This window comes from Pristiophorus japonicus, chromosome 12, assembly GCF_044704955.1.
Source record: "Pristiophorus japonicus isolate sPriJap1 chromosome 12, sPriJap1.hap1, whole genome shotgun sequence".
Lineage (NCBI taxonomy): Eukaryota > Metazoa > Chordata > Chondrichthyes > Pristiophoridae > Pristiophorus > Pristiophorus japonicus.
The window spans coordinates 123,762,241-123,784,247 of record NC_091988.1 but is presented as its reverse complement, the minus strand read 5'-3'; the positions used below and the strand labels follow the sequence as shown (position 1 = coordinate 123,784,247).

Genomic DNA, 22,007 nt, shown 5'->3' with positions numbered 1-22,007 from the left:
GTTACAGTGAGGGGTGTGGGATTTATCAGAGTGTTACAATGAGGGGTGTTGGGTCTATCGGTGTGTTACAGTGAGGGATTTGGGGTATATCACTGTGTTACAGTGAGGGCTGTGGTGTAAATCAATGTTTTACAGTGAGTGGTGTGGGGTATATCAGAGTGTTACAGTGAGTGGTGTGGGGTATATCAGTTCTACAGTGAGGGGTGTGGGGTATATATGTGTTACAGTGAGGGGTGTGGTGTATATCAGTGTGTTACAGTGAGGGGTGTGGGGTATATCAGTGTTACAGTGAGGGGTGTGGGGTATATCAGTGTTAAAGTGAGGGGTGTGTGGTATATCAGTGTTACAGTGAGGGGTGGAGGGTTTATCCGTCTGTTACAGTAAGGGGTGTTGGTTATATCAGTGTGTTACAGTGAGGGGTATGCAGTATATCAGTGTTACAGTGAGGGGTATGCGATATATCAATGTTCCAGTGAGGGGTGTGGGATTTATCAGAGTGTTACAATGAGGGGTGTTGGGTCTATCAGTGTGTTACAGTGAGGAGTGTGGGGTATATCACTGTGTTACAGTGAGGGCTGTGGTGTAAATCAATGTTTTACAGTGAGTGGTGTGGGGTATATCAGAGTGTTGCAGTGAGGGGTGTGGCGTATATCAGTGTTACAGTGAGGGGTGTGGAGTATATCAGTGTTACAGTGAGGGGTGTGGGGTATCGCAGAAAGTTACAGTGAGGGGTGTGGGGTATATCCGAGTTACAGTGAGTGGTGTGAGTTATCTCAGTCTGTTACAGTGAGGGGTGTTAGTTATATCAGTGTGTTACAGTGAGGGGTGTGGGGTATATCAGTGTTACAGTGAGTGGTGTGGGGTATATCAGTGCTACAGTGAGGGGTGTGGGGTATATATATGTGTTACAGTGAGGGGTGTGGTGTATATCAGTGTGTTACAGTGAGGGGTGTGGGGTATATCAGTGTGTTCCAGTGAGAGGTGTTGGGTATATCAGAATGTTACAGTGAGGGGTGTGGGATATATCAGAGTGTTACAGTGAGAGGTAATGGCTATATCACTGTGTTACATTATGGGTGTTGTATATATTAGTGTGTTACAGTGAGGGGTGTGGGGTATATCAGTGTTACAGTGAGGGGTCGGGGAATATCAGTGTTACAGTGAGGGGTGTGGGGTATATCAATGTTACAGTGAGGGGTGCGGGGTATATCAGTTTTACAGTGAGGGGTCGGGGTATATCAGTGTTACAGTGACGGGTGCGGGGTATATATGTGTTACAGTGAGGGGTGTGGTGTATATCAGTGTGTTACAGTGAAGGGTGTGGGATATATCAGTGTGTTACAGTGAGGGGTGTGGGGTATATCAACATTAAAGTGATGGGTGTGGGGTATATCAGAGTGTTACAGTGAGAGGTAATGGCTATATCACTGTGTTACAGTAAGGGGTGTTGTATATATCAGTGTGTTACAGTGAGGATTGTGCGGTATATCAGTGTTACAGTGAGGGGTGTGGGGTATATCAATTTTACAGTGAGGGGTGTGGGGTATATCAGTGTTACAGTGAGGGGTGTGGTGTATTTGAGTGTGTTACAGTGAGGGGTGTTGGTTATATCAGTGTTACAGTGAGGGGTGCGGGGTATATCAGTGTTACAGTGAGGGGTGTGGGGTATATCAGTGTTACAGTGAGGGGTGTGGTGTATTTCAGTGTGTTACAGTGAGGGGTGTGGGGTATATCAGAGTTACAGTGAGGGGTGTGGCTTATATCAGTGTGTTACAGTGAGGGGTGTGGGGTATATCAGAGTGTTACAGTGAGGGGTATGCGATATATCAATGTTACAGTGAGGGGTGTGGGATTTATCAGAGTGTTACAATGAGGGGTGTTGGGTCGATCAGTGTGTTACAGTGAGGGGTGTGGGGTATATCACTGTGTTACAGCGAGGGCTGTGGTGTAAATCAATGTTTTACAGTGAGTGGTGTGGGGTATATCAGAGTGTTACAGTGAGGGGTGTGGTGTATATCAGAGTTACAGTGAGGGGTGTGGTGTATATCAGTGTTACAGTGAGGGGTGTGGAGTATATCAGTGTTACAGTGAGGGGTGTGGGGTATAGCAGAAAGTTACAGTGAGGGGTGTGGTGTATATCAGTGTGTTACAGTGAGGGGTGTGAGGTATTTCAGTGTGTTCCAGTGAGAGGTGTTGGGTATATCAGACTGTTACAGTGAGGGGTGCGGGGTATATCAGTGTTACAGTGAGGGGTGTGGTGTATTTCAGTGTGTTACAGTGAGGGGTGTGGGGTTTATCGAGTTACAGTGAGGGGTGTGCGGTATAAAGGTGTTACAGTGAGGGGTGTGGGGTATATCAGTGTTGCAGTGAGTGGTGTGGGGTGTATCAGAGTGTTACAGTGAGGGATGTGGGATATATCAGTGTTACAATGAGGGATGTAGGGTATATCAGTGTTACAGTGAGGTGTCGGGGTATATCAGTGTTACAGTGAGGTGTCGGGGTATATCAGTGTGACAGTGAGGGGTGTGGGGTATATCAGAGCGTTACAGTGAGGGCTGTTGGGTATATCAGTGTGTTACAGTGAGGTGTGTGGGGTATCAGCTGATATCAGCGTGTTGCAGTGAGGGGTTTAGGGAATATTAGATTGTTACAGTGAGGGGTGTGGAGTATGTCAGTGTTACAGTGAGGGGTGTGGGGTATATCAGAGCGTTACAGTGAGGGGTGTGGGGTATATCAATGTGTTACAGTAAGGTGTGTGGTGTATATCAGTGTGTTACAGTGAGGGACGTGAGATATATCACTATGTTACAGTTAGGGTTGTGGTGTATATCAGTGTGTTGCAGTGAGGGGTGTGTGGTATATCAGTGTTACAGTGAAGGGTGTGGGTTATATCACTGTATTAAAGTGAGGGGTGTTGGTTACATCAGTGTTACAGTGAGGGGTGTGGGTTATATCAGTGTGTTACATTGAGGGCTGTGTGGTATATCAGTTTTACAGTGAGGTGTGTCTGTTATATCAGTGTGACAATGAGGGGTGTGGGGTATATCAGTGTTACAGTGATGGGTGTGGTGTATATCAGTGTTACAGTGAGGGGTGTGGGATATATCAATATTATATGGAGGGGTGTGGGGTATACAGGAGTGTTACAGTGAAGTGTGTTGTGTATATCAGTGTGTTAAAGTGAGGGGTGTGGGGTATATCAGTGCTACAGTGAGGGGTGTGGGGTATATATGTGTTACAGTGAGGGGTGTGGTGTATATCAGTGTGTTACAGTGAGGGGTGTGGGGTATATCAGTGTGTTCCAGTGAGAGGTGTTGGGTATATCAGAATGTTACAGTGAGGGCTGTGGTGTAAATCAATGTTTTACAGTGAGTGGTGTGGGGTATATCAGAGTGTTGCAGTGAGGGGTGTGGCGTATATCAGTGTTACAGTGAGGGGTGTGGAGTATATCAGTGTTACAGTGAGGGGTGTGGGGTATAGCAGAAAGTTACAGTGAGGGATGTGGGGTATATCAGAGTTACAGTGAGTGGTGTGAGTTATCTCAGTCTGTTACAGTGAGGGGTGTTAGTTATATCAAAGTGTTACAGTGAGGGGTGTGGGGTATATCAGTGTTACAGTGAGTGGTGTGGGGTATATCAGTGCTACAGTGAGGGGTGTGGGGTATATATGTGTTACAGTGAGGGGTGTGGTGTATATCAGTGTGTTACAGTGAGGGGTGTGAGGTATATCAGTGTGTTCCAGTGAGAGGTGTTGGGTATATCAGAATGTTACAGTGAGGGGTGTGGGATATATCAGAGTGTTACAGTGAGAGGTAATGGCTATATCACTGTGTTACAGTATGGGTGTTGTATATATTAGTGTGTTACAGTGAGGGGTGTGCGGTATATCAGTGTTACAGTGAGGGGTCGGGGAATATCAGTGTTACAGTGAGGGGTGTGGGGTATATCAATGTTACAGTGAGGGGTGCGGGGTATATCAGTTTTACAGTGAGGGGCGTGGGGTATATCAGTGTTACAGTGACGGGTGCGGGGTATATATGTGTTACAGTGATGGGTGTGGTATATATCAGTGTCTTACAGTGAGGGGTGTGGGGTATATCAGAGTGTTACAGTGAGAGGTAATGGCTATATCACTGTGTTACAGTAAGGGGTGTTGTATATATCAGTGTCTTACAGTGAGGGTTGTGCGGTATATCAGTGTTACAGTGAGGGGTGCGGGGTATATCAATTTTACAGTGAGGGGTGTGGGTTATATCAGTGTTACAGTGAGTGGTGTGGTGTATTTGAGTGTGTTACAGTGAGGGGTGTTGGTTATATCAGTGTGTTACAGTGAGGGGTGCGGGGTATATCAGTGTTACAGAGAGGGGTGTGGGGTATATCTGTGTTACAGTGAGGGGTGTGGTGTATTTCAGTGTGTTACAGTGAGGGGTGTGGGGTTTATCGTGTTACAGTGAGGGGTGTGCGGTATAAAGGTGTTACAGTGAGGGGTGTGGGGTATATCAGTGTTGCAGTGAGTGGTGTGGGGTGTATCAGAGTGTTACAGTGAGGGATGTGGGATATATCAGTGTTACAGTGAGGGATGTAGGGTATATCAGTGTTACAGTGAGGTGTCGGGGTATATCAGTGTTACAGTGAGGTGTCGGGGTATATCAGTGTGACAGTGAGAGGTGCGGGGTATATCAGTGTTACAGTGAGGGGTGTGGGGTATATCAGAGGGTTACAGTGAGGGCTGTTGGGTATATCAGTGTGTTACAGTGAGGTGTGTGGGGTATCAGCTGATATCAGCGTGTTGCAGTGAGGGGTTTAGGGAATATTAGATTGTTACAGTGAGGGGTGTGGAGTATGTCAGTGTTACAGTGAGGGGTGTGGGGTATATCAGAGTGTTACAGTGAGGGGTGTGGGGTATATCAGTGTGTTACAGTAAGGTGTGTGGGGTATATCAGTGTGTTACAGTGAGGGACGTGAGGTATATCACCATGTTACAGTGAGGGTTGTGGTGTATATCAGTGTGTTGCAGTGAGAGGTGTGTGGTATATCAGTGTTACAGTGAAGGGTGTGGGTTATATCAGTGTATTAAAGTGAGGGGTGTTGGTTACATCAGTGTTACAGTGAGGGGTGTGGGTTATATCAGTGTGACAATGAGGGGTGTGGGGTATATCAGTGTTACAGTGACGGGTGTGGTGTATATCAGTGTTACAGTGAGGGGTGTGGGATATATCAATATTACATGGAGGGGTGTGGGGTATACAGGAGTGTTACAGTGAAGCGTGTTGTGTATATCAGTGTGTTAAATTGAGGGGTGTGGGGTATATCAATGTTACAGTGAGGGGTGTGGGGTATGTCAGAGTTTTACAGTGAGGGGTGTGAGGTATATCACTGTGTTACAGTGAGGGATGTGGTGTATATCAGTGTGTTACAGTGAGGGGTGTGGGGTATATCAGTGTTACAGTGAGAGGTGTGGTGTATATCAGTGTTGCCGTGAGAGGTGTGGTGTATATCAGTGTTATACAGTGAGGGGTGTGGTGTATATCACTGTGTTACCGTGAGGAGTGTGGGGTATATCAGAGTGTTGCAGTGAGGGGTGTGGGGTATATCACTGTGTTACAGTGAGGGGTGTGGGGTATATCAATGTTACAGTGAGGGGTGTGGGGTATATCAGTGTTACAGTGAGGGGTGTGGAGTATATCAGTATTACAGTGAGGGGTGTGGAGTATATCAGTGTGTTACAGTGAGGGGTGTGGAGTATATCAGTCTTACAGTGAGGGATGTGGGGTATATCAGTCTTACAGTGAGGGATGTGGGGTATATCAGTGTTACAGTGAGGGGTGTTGGGTATATCAGTGTGTTACAGTGAGGGGTGTGGGGTATATCAGAGTTACAGTGAGGGATGTGGGTTATATCAGTGTGTTACAGTGAGGGGCGTGGTGTATATCAGTCTTACAGTGAGGGATGTGGGGTATATCAGTGTTACAGTGAGGGGTGTTGGTTATATCAGTGTGTTACAGTGAGGGGTGTGGGGTATATCAGTGTTACAGTGAGGGGTGCGGGGTATATCAGTGTTACAGAGAGGGGTGTGGGGTATATCTGTGTTACAGTGAGGGGTGTGGTGTATTTCAGTGTGTTACAGTGAGGGGTGTGGGGTTTATCGTGTTACAGTGAGGGGTGTGCGGTATAAAGGTGTTACAGTGAGGGGTGTGGGGTATATCAGTGTTGCAGTGAGTGGTGTGGGGTGTATCAGAGTGTTACAGTGAGGGATGTGGGATATATCAGTGTTACAGTGAGGGATGTAGGGTATATCAGTGTTACAGTGAGGTGTCGGGGTATATCAGTGTTACAGTGAGGTGTCGGGGTATATCAGTGTGACAGTGAGAGGTGCGGGGTATATCAGTGTTACAGTGAGGGGTGTGGGGTATATCAGAGCGTTACAGTGAGGGCTGTTGGGTATATCAGTGTGTTACAGTGAGGTGTGTGGGGTATCAGCTGATATCAGCGTGTTGCCGTGAGGGGTTTAGGGAATATTAGATTGTTGCAGTGAGGGGTGTGGAGTATGTCAGTGTTACAGTGAGGGGTGTGGGGTATATCAGAGCGTTACAGTGAGGGGTGTGGGGTATATCAGTGTGTTACAGTAAGGTGTGTGGGGTATATCAGTGTGTTACAGTGAGGGACGTGAGGTATATCACTATGTTACAGTGAGGGTTGTGGTGTATATCAGTGTGTTGCAGTGAGAGGTGTGTGGTATATCAGTGTTACAGTGAAGGGTGTGGGTTATATCAGTGTATTAAAGTGAGGGGTGTTGGTTACATCAGTGTTACAGTGAGGGGTGTGGGTTATATCAGTGTGACAATGAGGGGTGTGGAGTATATCAGTGTTACAGTGACGGGTGTGGTGTATATCAGTGTTACAGTGAGGGGTGTGGGATATATCAATATTACATAGAGGGGTGTGGGGTATACAGGAGTGTTACAGTGAAGCGTGTTGTGTATATCAGTGTGTTAAAGTGAGGGGTGTGGGGTATATCAATGTTACAGTGAGGGATGTGAGGTATATCACTGTGTTACAGTGAGGGATGTGGTGTATATCAGTGTGTTACAGTGAGGGGTGTGGGGTATATCAGTGTTACAGTGAGAGGTGTGGTGTATATCAGTGTTACAGTGAGAGGTGTGGTGTATATCAGTGTGTTACAGTGAGGGGTGTGGTGTATATCACTGTGTTACCGTGAGGAGTGTGGGGTATATCAGAGGGTTGCAGTGAGGGGTGTGGGGTATATCACTGTGTTACAGTGAGGGGTGTGGGGTATATCAATGTTACAGTGAGGGGTGTGGGGTATATCAGTGTTACAGTGAGGGGTGTGGAGTATATCAGTATTACAGTGAGGGGTGTGGGGTATATCAGTGTGTTACAGTGAGGGGTGTGGAGTATATCAGTCTTACAGTGAGGGATGTGGGGTATATCAGTGTTACAGTGAGGGGTGTTGGGTATATCAGTGTGTTACAGTGAGGGGTGTGGGGTATATCAGAGTTACAGTGAGGGATGTGGGTTATATCAGTGTGTTACAGTGAGGGGCGTGGTGTATATCAGTGTTAAAGTGAGTTGTGAGAGGTATATCAGTGTTACAATGAGGGGTGCGGGGTATATCAGTGTTACAGTGAAGGGTGTGGGTTATATCAGTGTATTACAGTGAGGGGTGTTGGTTATATCAGTGTTACAGTGAGTGGTGTGGTGTATATCACTGTGTTACAGTGAGGGTAGTGGTGTATATCACTGTGTTACAGTGAGGGGTGGGCGGTATATCCGAGTGTTACAGTGAGGGGTATGTGGTATATCAGTGTTACAATGAGGATGTGGGGTACATCAGAGTGTTATAGTGAGGGGTGTGGGGTATATCAGAGTTACAGTGAGGGGTGTAGGGTATATCATTGTGTTACAGTGAGGGGATTGGGGTATATCAGAGTTACAGTGAGGGGTGTGGGTTATATCAGTGTGTTACAGTGAGGGGTGTGGGGTATATCAGAGTGTTGCAGTGAGGGGTATGCGATATATCAATGTTCCAGTGAGGGGTGTGGGATTTATCAGAGTGTTACAATGAGGGGTGTTGGGTCGATCAGTGTGTTACAGTGAGGGGTGTGGGGTATATCACTGTGTTACAGTGAGGGCTGTGGTGTAAATCAATGTTTTACAGTGAGTGGTGTGGGGTATATCAGAGTGTTACAGTGAGGGGTGTGGTGTATGTCAGTGTTGCAGTGAGGGGTGTGGTGTATATCAGTGTTACAGTGAGGGGTGTGGAGTATATCAGTGTTACAGTGAGGGGTGTGGGGTATAGCAGAAAGTTACAGTGAGGGGTGTGGTATATATCAGTGTGTTACAGTGAGGGGTGTGGGGTATATCAGTGTGTTCCAGTGAGAGGTGTTGGGTATATCAGACTGTTACAGTGAGGGGTGTGGGATATATCAGAGTGTTACATTGAGAGGTAATGGCTATATCACTGTGTTACAGTAAGGGGTGTTGTATATATTAGTGTGTTACAGTGAGGGGTGTGCGGTATATCAGTGTTACAGTGAGGGGTCGGGGAATATCAGTGTTACAGTGAGGGGTGCGGGGTATATATGTGTTGCAGTGAGGGGTGTGGTGTATATCAGTGTGTTACAGTGAGGGGTGTGGGATATATCAGTGTGTTACAGTGAAGGGTGTTGGGTATATCAATATTACAGTGAGGGGTGTGGGGTATATCAGAGTGTTACAGTGAGGGGTGTGGGGTATATCACTGTGTTACAGTGAGGGGTCTGGTGTATGTCAGTGTTTTACAGTGAGTGGTGTGGGGTATATCAGAGTGTTACAGTGAGGGGTATGGTGTATTTCAGAGTGTTACAGTGAGGGGTGTGGTGTATATCAGTGTTACAGTGAGGGGTGTGGTGTATATCAGTGTTACAGTGAGGGGTGTGGGGCATATCAGTGTTACAGTGAGGGGTGTGTGGTATATCAGTGTTACAGTGAGGGGTGGAGGGTTTATCAGTCTGTTACAGTAAGGGGTGTTGGTTATATCAGTGTGTTACAGTGAGGGGTATGCAGTATATCAGTGTTACAGTGAGGGGTATGCGATATATCAATGTTCCAGTGAGGGGTGTGGGATTTATCAGAGTGTTACAATGAGGGGTGTTGGGTCTATCAGTGTGTTACAGTGAGGGGTGTGGGGTATATCACTGTGTTACAGTGAGGGGTGTGTGGTATATCAGTGTTACAGTGAGGGGTGGAGGGTTTATCAGTCTGTTACAGTAAGGGGTGTTGGTTATATCAGTGTGTTACAGTGAGGGGTATGCAGTATATCAGTGTTACAGTGAGGGGTATGCGATATATCAATGTTCCAGTGAGGGGTGTGGGATTTATCAGAGTGTTACAATGAGGGGTGTTGGGTCTATCAGTGTGTTACAGTGAGGGGTGTGGGGTATATCACTGTGTTACAGTGAGGGCTGTGGTGTAAATCAATGTTTTACAGTGAGTGGTGTGGGGTATATCAGAGTGTTGCAGTGAGGGGTGTGGCGTATATCAGTGTTACAGTGAGGGGTGTGGAGTATATCAGTGTTACAGTGAGGGGTGTGGGGTATAGCAGAAAGTTACAGTGAGGGGTGTGGGGTATATCAGAGTTACAGTGAGTGGTGTGAGTTATCTCAATCCGTTACAGTGAGGGGTGTTAGTTATATCAGTGTGTTACAGTGAGGGGTGTGGGGTATATCAGTGTTACAGTGAGTGGTGTGGGGTATATCAGTGCTACAGTGAGGGGTGTGGGGTATATATGTGTTACAGTGAGAGGTGTGGTGTATATCAGTGTGTTACAGTGAGGGGTGTGGGGTATATCAGTGTGTTCCAGCGAGAGGTGTTGGGTATATCAGAATGTTACAGTGAGGGCTGTGGTGTAAATCAATGTTTTACAGTGAGTGGTGTGGGGTATATCAGAGTGTTGCAGTGAGGGGTGTGGCGTATATCAGTGTTACAGTGAGGGGTGTGGAGTATATCAGTGTTACAGTGAGGGGTGTGGGGTATAGCCGAAAGTTACAGTGAGGGGTGTGGGGTATATCAGAGTTACAGTGAGTGGTGTGAGTTATCTCAGTCTGTTACAGTGAGGGGTGTTAGTTATATCAGTGTGTTACAGTGAGGGGTGTGGGGTATATCAGTGTTACAGTGAGTGGTGTGGGGTATATCAGTGCTACAGTGAGGGGTGTGGGGTATATATGTGTTACAGTGAGGGGTGTGGTGTATATCAGTGTGTTACAGTGAGGGGTGTGGGGTATATCAGTGTGTTCCAGTGAGAGGTGTTGGGTATATCAGAATGTTACAGTGAGGGCTGTGGTGTAAATCAATGTTTTACAGTGAGGGGTGTGGGGTATAGCAGAAAGTTACAGTGAGGGGTGTGGGGTATATCAGAGTTACAGTGAGTGGTGTGAGTTATCTCAGTCTGTTACAGTGAGGGGTGTTAGTTATATCAGTGTGTTACAGTGAGGGGTGTGGGGTATATCAGTGTGTTACGTGAGGGGTGTGGGCTATATCAGTGTGTTCCAGTGAGAGGTGTTGGGTATATCAGAATGTTACAGTGAGGGGTGTGGGATATGTCAGAGTGTTACAGTGAGAGGTAATGGCTATATCACTGTGTTACAGTATGGGTGTTGTATATATTAGTGTGTTACAGTGAGGGGTGTGGGGTAAATCAGTGTTACAGTGAGGGGTCGGGGAATATCAGTGTTACAGTGAGGGGTGTGGGGTATATCAATGTTACAGTGAGGGGTGCGGGGTATATATGTGTTACAGTGAGGGGTGTGGTGTATATCAGTGTGTTACAGTGAGGGGTGTGGGATATATCAGTGTGTTACAGTGAAGGGTGTTGGGTATATCAATATTACAGTGAGGGGTGTGGGGTATATCAGAGTGTTACAGTGAGGGGTGTGGGGTATATCACTGTGTTACAGTGAGGGGTGTGGTGTAAATGAATGTTTTACAGTGAGTGGTGTGGGGTATATCAGAGTGTTACAGTGAGGGGTGAGGTGTATATCAGTGTTACAGTGAGGGGTGTGGCGTATATCAGTGTTACAGTGAGGGGTGTGGAGTATATCAGTGTTACAGTGAGGGGTGTGGGGTATATCAGAAAGTTACAGTGAGGGGAGTGGGGTATATCAGAGTTACAGTGATGGGTGTGGCGTATATCAGTGTTACAGTGAGGGGTGTGGAGTATATCTGTGTTACAGTGAGGGGTGTGGGGTATATCAGAAAGTTACAGTGAGGGGTGTGTGGTATATCAGTGTTACAGTGAGGGGTGTGGTGTATATCAGAGTGTTACAGTGAGGAGTGTGGGATACATCACTGTGTTGCAGTGAGGGGTCTGGTGTATGTCAGTGTTTTACAGTGAGTGGTGTGGGGTATATCAGAGTGTTACAGTGAGGGGTGTGGTGTATTTCAGAGTGTTACAGTGAGGGGTGTGGTGTATATCAGTGTTACAGTGAGGGGTGTGGTGTATATCAGTGTTACAGTGAGGGGTGTGGTGTATATCAGTGTTACAGTGAGGGGTGTGGGGCATATCAGTGTTACAGTGAGGGGTGTGTGGTATATCAGTGTTACAGTGAGGGGTGGAGGGTTTATCAGTCTGTTACAGTAAGGGGTGTTGGTTATATCAGTGTGTTACAGTGAGGGGTATGCAGTATATCGGTGTTACAGTGAGGGGTATGCGATATATCAATGTTCCAGTGAGGGGTGTGGGATTTATCAGAGTGTTACAATGAGGGGTGTTGGATCTATCAGTGTGTTACAGTGAGGGGTGTGGGGTATATCACTGTGTTACAGTGAGGGCTGTGGTGTAAATCAATGTTTTACAGTGAGTGGTGTGGGGTATATCAGAGTGTTGCAGTGAGGGGTGTGGCGTATATCAGTGTTACAGTGAGGGGTGTGGAGTATATCAGTGTTACAGTGAGTGGTGTGAGTTATCTCAATCCGTTACAGTGAGGGGTGTTAGTTATATCAGTGTGTTACAGTGAGGGGTGTGGGGTATATCAGTGTTACAGTGAGTGGTGTGGGGGATATCAGTGCTACAGTGAGGGGTGCGGGGTATATATGTGTTACAGTGAGAGGTGTGGTGTATATCAGTGTGTTACAGTGAGGGGTGTGGGGTATATCAGTGTGTTCCAGTGAGAGGTGTTGGGTATATCAGAATGTTACAGTGAGGGCTGTGGTGTAAATCAATGTTTTACAGTGAGTGGTGAGGGGTATATCAGAGTGTTGCAGTGAGGGGTGTGGCGTATATCAGTGTTACAGTGAGGGGTGTGGAGTATATCAGTGTTACAGTGAGCGGTGTGGGGTATAGCAGAAAGTTACAGTGAGGGGTGTGGGGTATATCAGAGTTACAGTGAGTGGTGTGAGTTATCTCAGTCTGTTACAGTGAGGGGTGTTAGTTATATCAGTGTGTTACAGTGAGGGTTGTGGGGTATATCAGTATTACAGTGAGTGGTGTGGGGTATATCAGTGCTACAGTGAGGGGTGTGGGGTATATATGTGTTACAGTGAGGGGTGTGGTATATATCAGTGTTTTACGTGAGGGGTGTGGGGTATATCAGTGTGTTCCAGTGAGAGGTGTTGGGTATATCAGAATGTTACAGTGAGGGGTGTGGGATATATCAGAGTGTTACAGTGAGAGGTAATGGCTATATCACTGTGTTACAGTATGGGTGTTGTATATATTAGTGTGTTACAGTGAGGGGTGTGCGGTATATCAGTGTTACAGTGAGGGGTCGGGGTATATCAGTGTGTTACAGTGAGGGGTGTGGGGTATATCAGTGTTACAGTGAGTGGTGTGGGGTATATCAGTGCTACAGTGAGGGGTGTGGGGTATATATGTGTTACAGTGAGGGGTGTGGTGTATATCAGTGTGTTACAGTGAGGGGTGTGGGGTATATCAGTGTGTTCCAGTGAGAGGTGTTGGGTATATCAGAATGTTACAGTGAGGGCTGTGGTGTAAATCAATGTTTTACAGTGAGTGGTGTGGGGTATATCAGAGTGTTGCAGTGAGGGGTGTGGCGTATATCAGTGTTACAGTGAGGGGTGTGGAGTATATCAGTGTTACAGTGAGGGGTGTGGGGTATAGCAGAAAGTTACAGTGAGGGGTGTGGGGTATATCAGAGTTACAGTGAGTGGTGTGAGTTATCTCAGTCTGTTACAGTGAGGGGTGTTAGTTATATCAGTGTGTTACAGTGAGGGGTGTGGGGTATATCAGTGTTACAGTGAGTGGTGTGGGGTATATCAGTGTTACAGTGAGGGGTGTGGAGTATATCAGTGTTACAGTGAGTGGTGTGAGTTATCTCAATCCGTTACAGTGAGGGGTGTTAGTTATATCAGTGTGTTACAGTGAGGGGTGTGGGGTATATCAGTGTTACAGTGAGTGGTGTGGGGGATATCAGTGCTACAGTGAGGGGTGTGCGGTATATCAGTGTTACAGTGAGGGGTCGGGGTATATCAGTGTGTTACAGTGAGGGGTGTGGGGTATATCAGTGTTACAGTGAGTGGTATGGGGTATATCAGTGCTACAGTGAGGGGTGTGGGGTATATATGTGTTACAGTGAGGGGTGTGGTGTATATCAGTGTGTTACAGTGAGGGGTGTGGGGTATATCAGTGTGTTCCAGTGAGAGGTGTTGGGTATATCAGAATGTTACAGTGAGGGCTGTGGTGTAAATCAATGTTTTAGAGTGAGTGGTGTGGGGTATATCAGAGTGTTGCAGTGAGGGGTGTGGCGTATATCAGTGTTACAGTGAGGGGTGTGGAGTATATCAGTGTTACAGTGAGGGGTGTGGGGTATAGCAGAAAGTTACAGTGAGGGGTGTGGGGTATATCAGAGTTACAGTGAGTGGTGTGAGTTATCTCAGTCTGTTACAGTGAGGGGTGTTAGTTATATCAGTGTGTTACAGTGAGGGGTGTGGGGTATATCAGTGTTACAGTGAGTGGTGTGGGGTATATCAGTGCTACAGTGAGGGGTGTGGGGTATATATGTGTTACAGTGAGGGGTGTGGTGTATATCAGTGTGTTACGTGAGGGGTGTGGGGTATATCAGTGTGTTCCAGTGAGAGGTGTTGGGTATATCAGAATGTTACAGTGAGGGGTGTGGGATATGTCAGAGTGTTACAGTGAGAGGTAATGGCTATATCACTGTGTTACAGTATGGGTGTTGTATATATTAGTGTGTTACAGTGAGGGGTGTGGGGTAAATCAGTGTTACAGTGAGGGGTCGGGGAATATCAGTGTTACAGTGAGGGGTGTGGGGTATATCAATGTTACAGTGAGGGGTGCGGGGTATATCAGTTTTACAGTGAGGGGTGTGGGGTATATCAGTGTTACAGTGACGGGTGCGGGGTATATATGTGTTACAGTGAGGGGTGTGGTGTATATCAGTGTTACAGTGAAGGGTGTGGGGTTTATCAGTCTGTTACAATGAGGGGTGTTGGGTCTATCAGTGTGTTACAGTGACGGGTGTGGGGTATATCGCTGTGTTACAGTGAGGGGTGTGGGTTATATCAGTGTGTTACAGTGAGGGATGTGGGGTATATCAGAGTGTTACAGTGAGGAGTGTGTGGTATATCAATGTTACAGTGAGGGGTGTGGGATATATCAATGTTACAGTGAGGAGTGTGGGGTATATCAGAGTGTTACATTGAGGGGTATGGGGTATATCAGAGTGTTACAGTGAGGTGTGTGGGGTATATCAGAGTGTTACAGTGAGGGGTGTGAGATATATCAGTGTTACAGTGAGGGGTGTGAGGTATATCAGTGTGTTACAGTGAAGGTTGTGGAGTATATCAGAGTGTTACAGTGAGAGGTATGGCATATATCAATGTTACAGTGAGGGGTGTCGGGTATATCAGAGTGTTACAGTGAGGGGTGTTGGGTATATCAGTGTGTTACAGTGAGGGGTGTGGAGTATATCAGTTTTACAGTGAGGGGTGTGGGGTATATCAGAGTGTTACAGTGAGGGGTGTGAAGTATCTGAGTGTTACAATGAGGGGTGTGGGGTATATCAGTGTTTTACAGTGAGAGGTGTGGCGTATATCAGTGTGTTACAGTGAGGGGTGTGGGGTATATCAGTGTGTTACAGTGAGGGGTGTGGAGTATATCAGGGTGTTACAGTGAGGGGTGTGGGGTATATCAGAGTGTAATAGTGAGCGGTGTGGTGTATATCAGTGTTACAGTGAGGGGTATGGCATATATCAATGTTGCAGTGAGGGGTGTGGGGTATATCAGAGTGTTACAGTGAGGGGTGTGGGGTATATCAATGTGTTACAGTGAGGGGTGTGGGGTATATCAGTGTTACAGTGAGGTGTCGGGGTGAGGGTTTCTGCCTCTACCACCCTTTCAGGCAGTGAGTTCCAGACCCCCCCCCACCACCCTCTACGTGAAGAAATTTCCCCTCAAATCCCTTCTGAACCTTCTACCAATTGCTTTAAATATGTGCCCCCTGGTTGTTGGCCTCTCTGCTGAGGGAAATAGGCCCTTTCTATCCAGTATATGTCGGCAGCTCATAATTTTATACACCTCAATGAGGTCTGCCCTCAGCCTCCCTTGTTCCAAGGAAAACAAACCCAGCCTATCCAATCTGTCCTCATAGCTAAGATTATCCACTCCCGGCAACATCCTCGTAAATCTCCTCTGTACCCTCTCCAGTAGAATCACGTCCTTCCTGTAATGTGGTGACCAGAACTGCACGCAGTACTCCAGCTGTGGCCTAACCAGTGTTTATACAGTTCAAGCATAAACCCCACTGCTCTTGTATTCTATCCTTCGGCTAATAAAGGCAAGCATTCCGTATGCCTTCTTCACCATCTTAACTTCCTGGCTTGCTACCTTCAGGGATCTGTGGATATGCACTCTAAGGTCCCTCTGTTCCTCTACACTTCTCAGTGTCCTACCATTTAATGTTTATTCCCTTTCTTTATTAGTCCTCCCCAAATGCATTACCTCACACTTCTCCAGATTAAATTCCATTTGCCACTGTTCTGCCCACCTGACCAGTAGATTGATATCTTCCTGCTGTCTGTCCACAGCTTTCTTCATTATCAACCACACAGCCGATTTTAGTATCATCTGCAAACTTTTTAATCATCCCCCTACATTCAAGTCTCGATCATTGATATATACCACAAAAAGCAAGGGACCCAGCACTGAGCCCTGCGGAACCCCACTGGAAACATCCTTCCAGTCACAAAAACACCCATCAACCATTACCCTTTGCTTCCTGCCTCTGAGCCAATTTTGGATCCAACTTGCCACTTTGCCCTGGATCCCATGGGCTTTTACTTTTGTGACCAGTCTGCCATGTGGGACCTTATCTAAAGCTTTGCTAAAATCCATATACACTACACCATACACACTGCCCTCATCGACCCTCCTGGTTACCTCCTCGAAAAATTCAATCAAGTTAGTCAGACACGGCCTTCCCTTAACAAATCTGTGTTGACTGTCCCTGATTAAACCTTGCCTTTCCAAATGAAGAGTTATCTTGTCCTTCAGGATTTTTTCCAATAATTTTCCCACCATTGAGGTTAGGCTGACTGGCCTGTAATTACGCAGTCTATCCCTTTCTTCCTTCTTGAACAAAGGTACCACATTAGCAGTCCTCCAGTCCTCTGGCACCACACCTGTAGCCAGAGAGGATTGGGAAATGATGGTCAGAGCCTCTGCTATTTCCTCTTTTGCTTCACTTAACAGCCTGGGATACATTTCATCCGGACCTGGGGATTTATCCACCTTCAAAGCTGCTAAACCGTTTAATATCTCCTCTCTCACTATGTTTATTTCATCTAATATTTCACACTCCTCCTTGATAGCAATGTCTGCATAGCTCCCCTTTTTTAAAAAACAGATGCAAAGTATTCATTAAGACCCATACCCACACCTTCCGCCTCCACACACAGATTGCCCTCATGGTCTCTAATAGGCCCCACCCTTTCTTTAGTTATCCTCTTGCTCTTAATATATTTATAAAACGTCTTTGGATTTTCCTTGATTTTATTTGCCAAGAATTTTTCATGCTCTCTCTTTGCTTTCCTAATATCCCTTTTAATTTCACCCCTGCACTTTCTATACTCTCGAGTTTCTGCAGTATTGAGCCCTCAGTATCTGTCATAAGCCTCCCTTTTTTCCTTTATTCTACCCTATAAGTCCCTCGACTTCCAGGGGGCTCTAGATTTGTTAGCCCCACCCTTTTTCTTTAAGGGCACATACTTGCTCTGAGCCCTCCGGATATCCTCCTTGAATGCTTCCCACTGTTCCGACACTGATTTACCTTCAAGTAACTGTTTCCAGTCCACTGTGGCCAAATCACTCCTCAACTTAGCAAAGTTATCTTTTCCCCAATTTAGAACTTTTATTCCAGGTCTGTCCTTGTCCTTTTCCATAACTACCCTAAATCTAACTGAATTATGATCACTAGCACCTAAATGCTCTCCCACTGATACCCCTTCCACCTGCCCAGCTTCAATCCTAAAAATAAATCCAAAACCGCCCCCTCCTGTGCTGGGCTTGGTACATACTGGCTAAAAAAAGTTCTCTTGAATGCATTTTAGGAATTCCGCACCCTCTATACCCTTCACACTGATTCTATCCTAGTTAATATTGGAGTAGTTGAACTCCCCTACCATTACTGCCCTATAGTTTTTGCACTTCTCAGAAAGTGGTTTGGGGGATCTTACCTTCAGGTCCAGGTGCAGAACATACATGTGGTGCATGTAATGAATGCCCTGACAGATCTGCTTGACATACACAATTGCATCCAGTTCTGTTAGAGTGCAGCTTTCATCAATTATCCGTTCAAAAAGCTCTCCACCGTCCAAACTGCAGGAAAGACATGCACTGTCAGATTGACTATACGGTGCTGTTTCAAGGAATGTTACAAAGACACCCTCAAAGCCTCCCTGATAAAGTGCAACATCCCCACCGACACCTGGGAGTCCCTGGCCAAAGACCGCCCTAAGTGGAGGAAGTGAATCCGGGAGGGCACTGAGCACCTCGAGTCTCGTCGCCGAGAGTGTGCAGAAATCAAGTGCAGGCAGCGGAAGGAGCGTGCGGCAAACCAGTCCCACCCTCCCCTTCCCTCAACCACTGTCTGACCCACCTGTGACAGAGACTGTAATTCCCGTATTGGACTGTTCAGTCACCTGAGAACTCACTTTTAGAGTGGAAGCAAGTCTTCCTCGATTTCGAGGGACTGCCTGTGATGATGATATATGGTGCTGGAGCAGTGAGGCAGACCGGTAACACTCCTGGTGCAGGATGTGAAACCTGGTGAAAACCCAACTGGTTATACAGCTGCAATGCTCAGGTCAGGTGCAGGGATGTAAATGCAACAGTAAAGAGCTGACTATCCCAATGTGATCAGTCTCTCCTAAAGACCGAGTCTATCGGGAAAGTATTGACCTTGCTGTCCAGTATATCGGCAAGGATTGGTCGGGCTGTTGACTGCTCTGTGCACTGCTTCGGTTTCCATTCACACTTGTGTGTGATCAACTGTCCATAGATGTGAGAAAATGATTTCACATGTATCCATAGCCATCTTTTATTGACCTGCATTGGCCTTGGACTGAACAAACCAAAGATATCAGGGAAAATTGAAGATTGACTAGGGTTTGTTCACCACACTGAGAGCAAGTGGAACACCTTTAAAGGTGTAGCGTCTGTCATGTATTCAACCAGCATTGTAACCCATGTATAAACTGGCCTAAGTTGTACACCGTGAGAACACTGACCACTAGGTGGGAGACACTCCTAACCTGGACCTTCAGGTATAAAAGGGGAAGCTCCACCCACCTTCATCACTTGAGTGCTAAGGAATAAAGGACAGGTCACAGACTGACCTTCTCTCAAGCATGGGCGTCTTGTGCATTTATACTGTGTAGTAAGGACGTATCAATGGCGACAAGAAACTGAGATTTAAACCACGCGAGCATGGCCACGAGCAGAACAGACGAGAGGTAGTGTGTTAAGGAATGGTTGGGACAGCGATTCAACATTGTTAAAGCAGCACACAGTTCTCCAGGCAGACAAGGGCAGTCAGGCATGCCCCAACATGTAGTCGAACCCAGAGGGGGAGTTCAACAGAGACAATGGCAAGCTGAACAGCGATTCACGCCATTGCAAGGGACAATGAGGCCAGTAATGGGGCCATCAACACCTGTTAATGGTGCACTCAAGGACAATAACAGGGGCAGTCAGGGACGATCGACTGGCAAGGGACCTTTTGTTTCAAACCGCAACTCATGCTGGAGGCGTGGAGGCACACACTCAGCCGGAGTTTGCAGAGATGAGCAAAATACCTGCAGAAATTGCAGAAATGGACACTGGGGGAAATCGCTGGAAGCTAAAGTTCAACGAGTTCATGTGGAGCACGTATACAGTTCATACACCAGGACGCCACCGATAATAATGAAAGTGCTCCTCAATGGCATCCCAGTATCAATGGAGTTAGACACGGGTGCCAGCCAGTCCCTGATGGGTATCAAACAGTTCGAAAAGTTGTGGGCATCCAAGGCCAGGAGGCCAAAATTATCGGCGATTGACGCACAGCTACGGACTTACACAAAGCAGATCATTCCGGTGCTAGGCAGCGCCACGGTAGTCGTGACCCACAAAGATTCGGAGAACAGGTTGCCACTCTGGATTGTCCCAGGGGACGGTCCCGCACTACTGGGGAGGAGTTGGCTTGCTGTCATGAACTGGAAATGGGGCGATGTCAATGCAATTTCCTCTGTGGAGCGAGTATCATGCTCACAGGTCCTGGACAAATTTGACTCATTATTTCAACCCAGCATTGGCACTTTCATGGGAGCCAAGGTAGTGATTCACATAAACCCGGACGCCAGACCAGTACACCACAAGGCCAGAGCGGTGCCGTACGTGATGCGAGAAAAGATAGAAGGCGAATTGGACCGCCTGTTGAGGGAAGGCATCATCTCGACAGTCGAATTCAGTGACTGGGCAAGCCCGATTGTGCCGGTGCTCAAGGCGGATGGGTCGGTCAGGATATGTGGCGATTACAAGGCCACCATCAATCGGGTGTCACTCCAAGACCAGTACCCGCTACCGAGAGCGGAGGACCTCTTTGCGACGCTATCCGGTGGCAAACTTTTTTCAAAATTGGACCTGACCTCAGCTTACATGACCCAGGAGCTGGCGAGTGAGTCGAAGAAGCTGACCACCATCACGACACACAAGGGGTTGTTTGAGTACAACAGATGTCCGTTCGGGATTCACTCGGCCGCCGCGATCTTCCAACGAAATATGGAAAGCCTCCTCAAGGCGATTCCAGGGATGGTGGTTTTTCAGGACGACATCCTCATTACGGGTTGTGATACTGAAGAACACCTCCACAACCTGGAGGAGGTGCTACGCAGACTGGACCGGGTAGGGCTACGACTGAAAAAGGCGAAGTGCGTCTTCCTAGCTCCAGAGGTAGAATTCCTGGGGATGAGGGTAGCAGCAGACGGGATCAGCCCTACTGCATCCAAGACGGAAGCGATCCAGAGAGCACCCAGACCCCATAACACGACGGAGCTGCATTCGTTCCTGGGGCTCCTGAACTATTTTGGTCACTTCCTTCCCAAATTGAGCACGCTGCTAGAGCCGCTACACGTGCTCCTACGCAAAGGTCGTGAATGGGTCTGGGGGGACAGCCAGGAAAGGGCTTTTAATAGAGCACGCAATTTGTTATGTTCCAACAATCTGTTAACGCTATATGACCCATGTAAGAAACTTGTGTTAACGTGCGATGCGTCGTCCTATGGGGTCGGGTGTGTGTTGCAGCATGTCAATGCCAAGGGTCAGTTATAGCCGGTAGCTTATGCCTCCAGGAGTCTGTCCCAGGCAGAAAGGGGCTACGGGATGGTAGAAAAGGAGGCGCTCGCATGTGTATATGCGGTAAAGAAAATGCACCAGTACCTGTTTGGCAGGAAATTTGAGCTGGAGACAGATCACAAACCCCTAACGTCCCTTTTGGCCGACAACAAGGCCATAAATGCAAACGCATCGGCCCGCATACAGAGGTGGGCACTCACGTTGGTGCCTATGACTATACAATTCGGCACAGACCGGGCACTGAAAACTGCGCCGATGCACTCAGCAGGTTCCCACTAGCCACCACTGAGGGGGCTACCGAGCATGGTGCTGAGATGGTCATGGCTGTTGAAGCTTTCGGAAGCGAAGGCTCACCCGTGACAGCCCGTCAGATTAAAGTCTGGACAAATAGAGATCCGCTATTGTCTCCAGTCAAGAAATGTGTCCTGAATGGAGACTGGGCAGCCACGTACAGGGCATGCCCTGAGAAATTTAAACCATTTCACAGGCGCAAGGATGAACTCTCGATTCAGGCCGATTGCCTACTGTGGAGAAACCGCGTAGTCATGTCCCAGATGGGCAGAGAGGTGTTCATCAGAGAACTCCACAATGGGCACCCGGGCATTGTCACGATGAAGGCAATTGCCAGGTCACACGTTTGGTGGCCAGGGATAGACGCAGATCTGGAACTTTGTGTTTGCAGGTGCAACACGTGTGCCCAGCTGGGCCATGAGCCCAGGGAAGCCCCCCTTAGCCCCTGGCCATGGCCCGCCAAGCCTTGGTCACGCATCCATGCGGACTACGCAGGTCCTTTCAAGGGGAAAATGTTTTTGGTTGTAGTAGACGCCTACTCCAAATGGATCGAGTGTGACATTTTAAATTCAAGCACATCCTCTGCCACGGTAGAAAGTCTACGGGCAATGTTCGCCGCCCACGATCTACCGGACATCTTGGTCAGCGACAATGGCCCGTGCTTCACAAGCACTGAATTCCAGGACTTCATGGTAGGCAATGGAATTAACCATGTTAGAACGGCACCATTCAAGCCGGCCTCAAACGGCCAGGCAGAACGAGCAGTGCAGATAATCAAACAGGGGATGCTCAGATTCCAAGGGGGTTCCCTACAAAGCCGCTTATCACGCTTCCTGTTGGCCTATAGATCC

At 47.4% G+C, this 22,007-nt stretch overlaps 1 protein-coding gene across 1 annotated transcript in view; it reads right to left on the bottom strand.

Annotated features, from left to right (window-relative positions):
- LOC139277448 (myosin light chain kinase family member 4-like) overlaps positions 1-22,007 on the bottom strand; it is a 176,667-nt gene that overhangs the window by 96,575 nt on the left and 58,085 nt on the right. Inside the window, exon 6 of the mRNA XM_070895919.1 lies at positions 17,709-17,850. Coding sequence (XP_070752020.1) covers positions 17,709-17,850 — 142 coding nt within the window. The remainder of the gene's footprint in view (positions 1-17,708; positions 17,851-22,007) is intronic.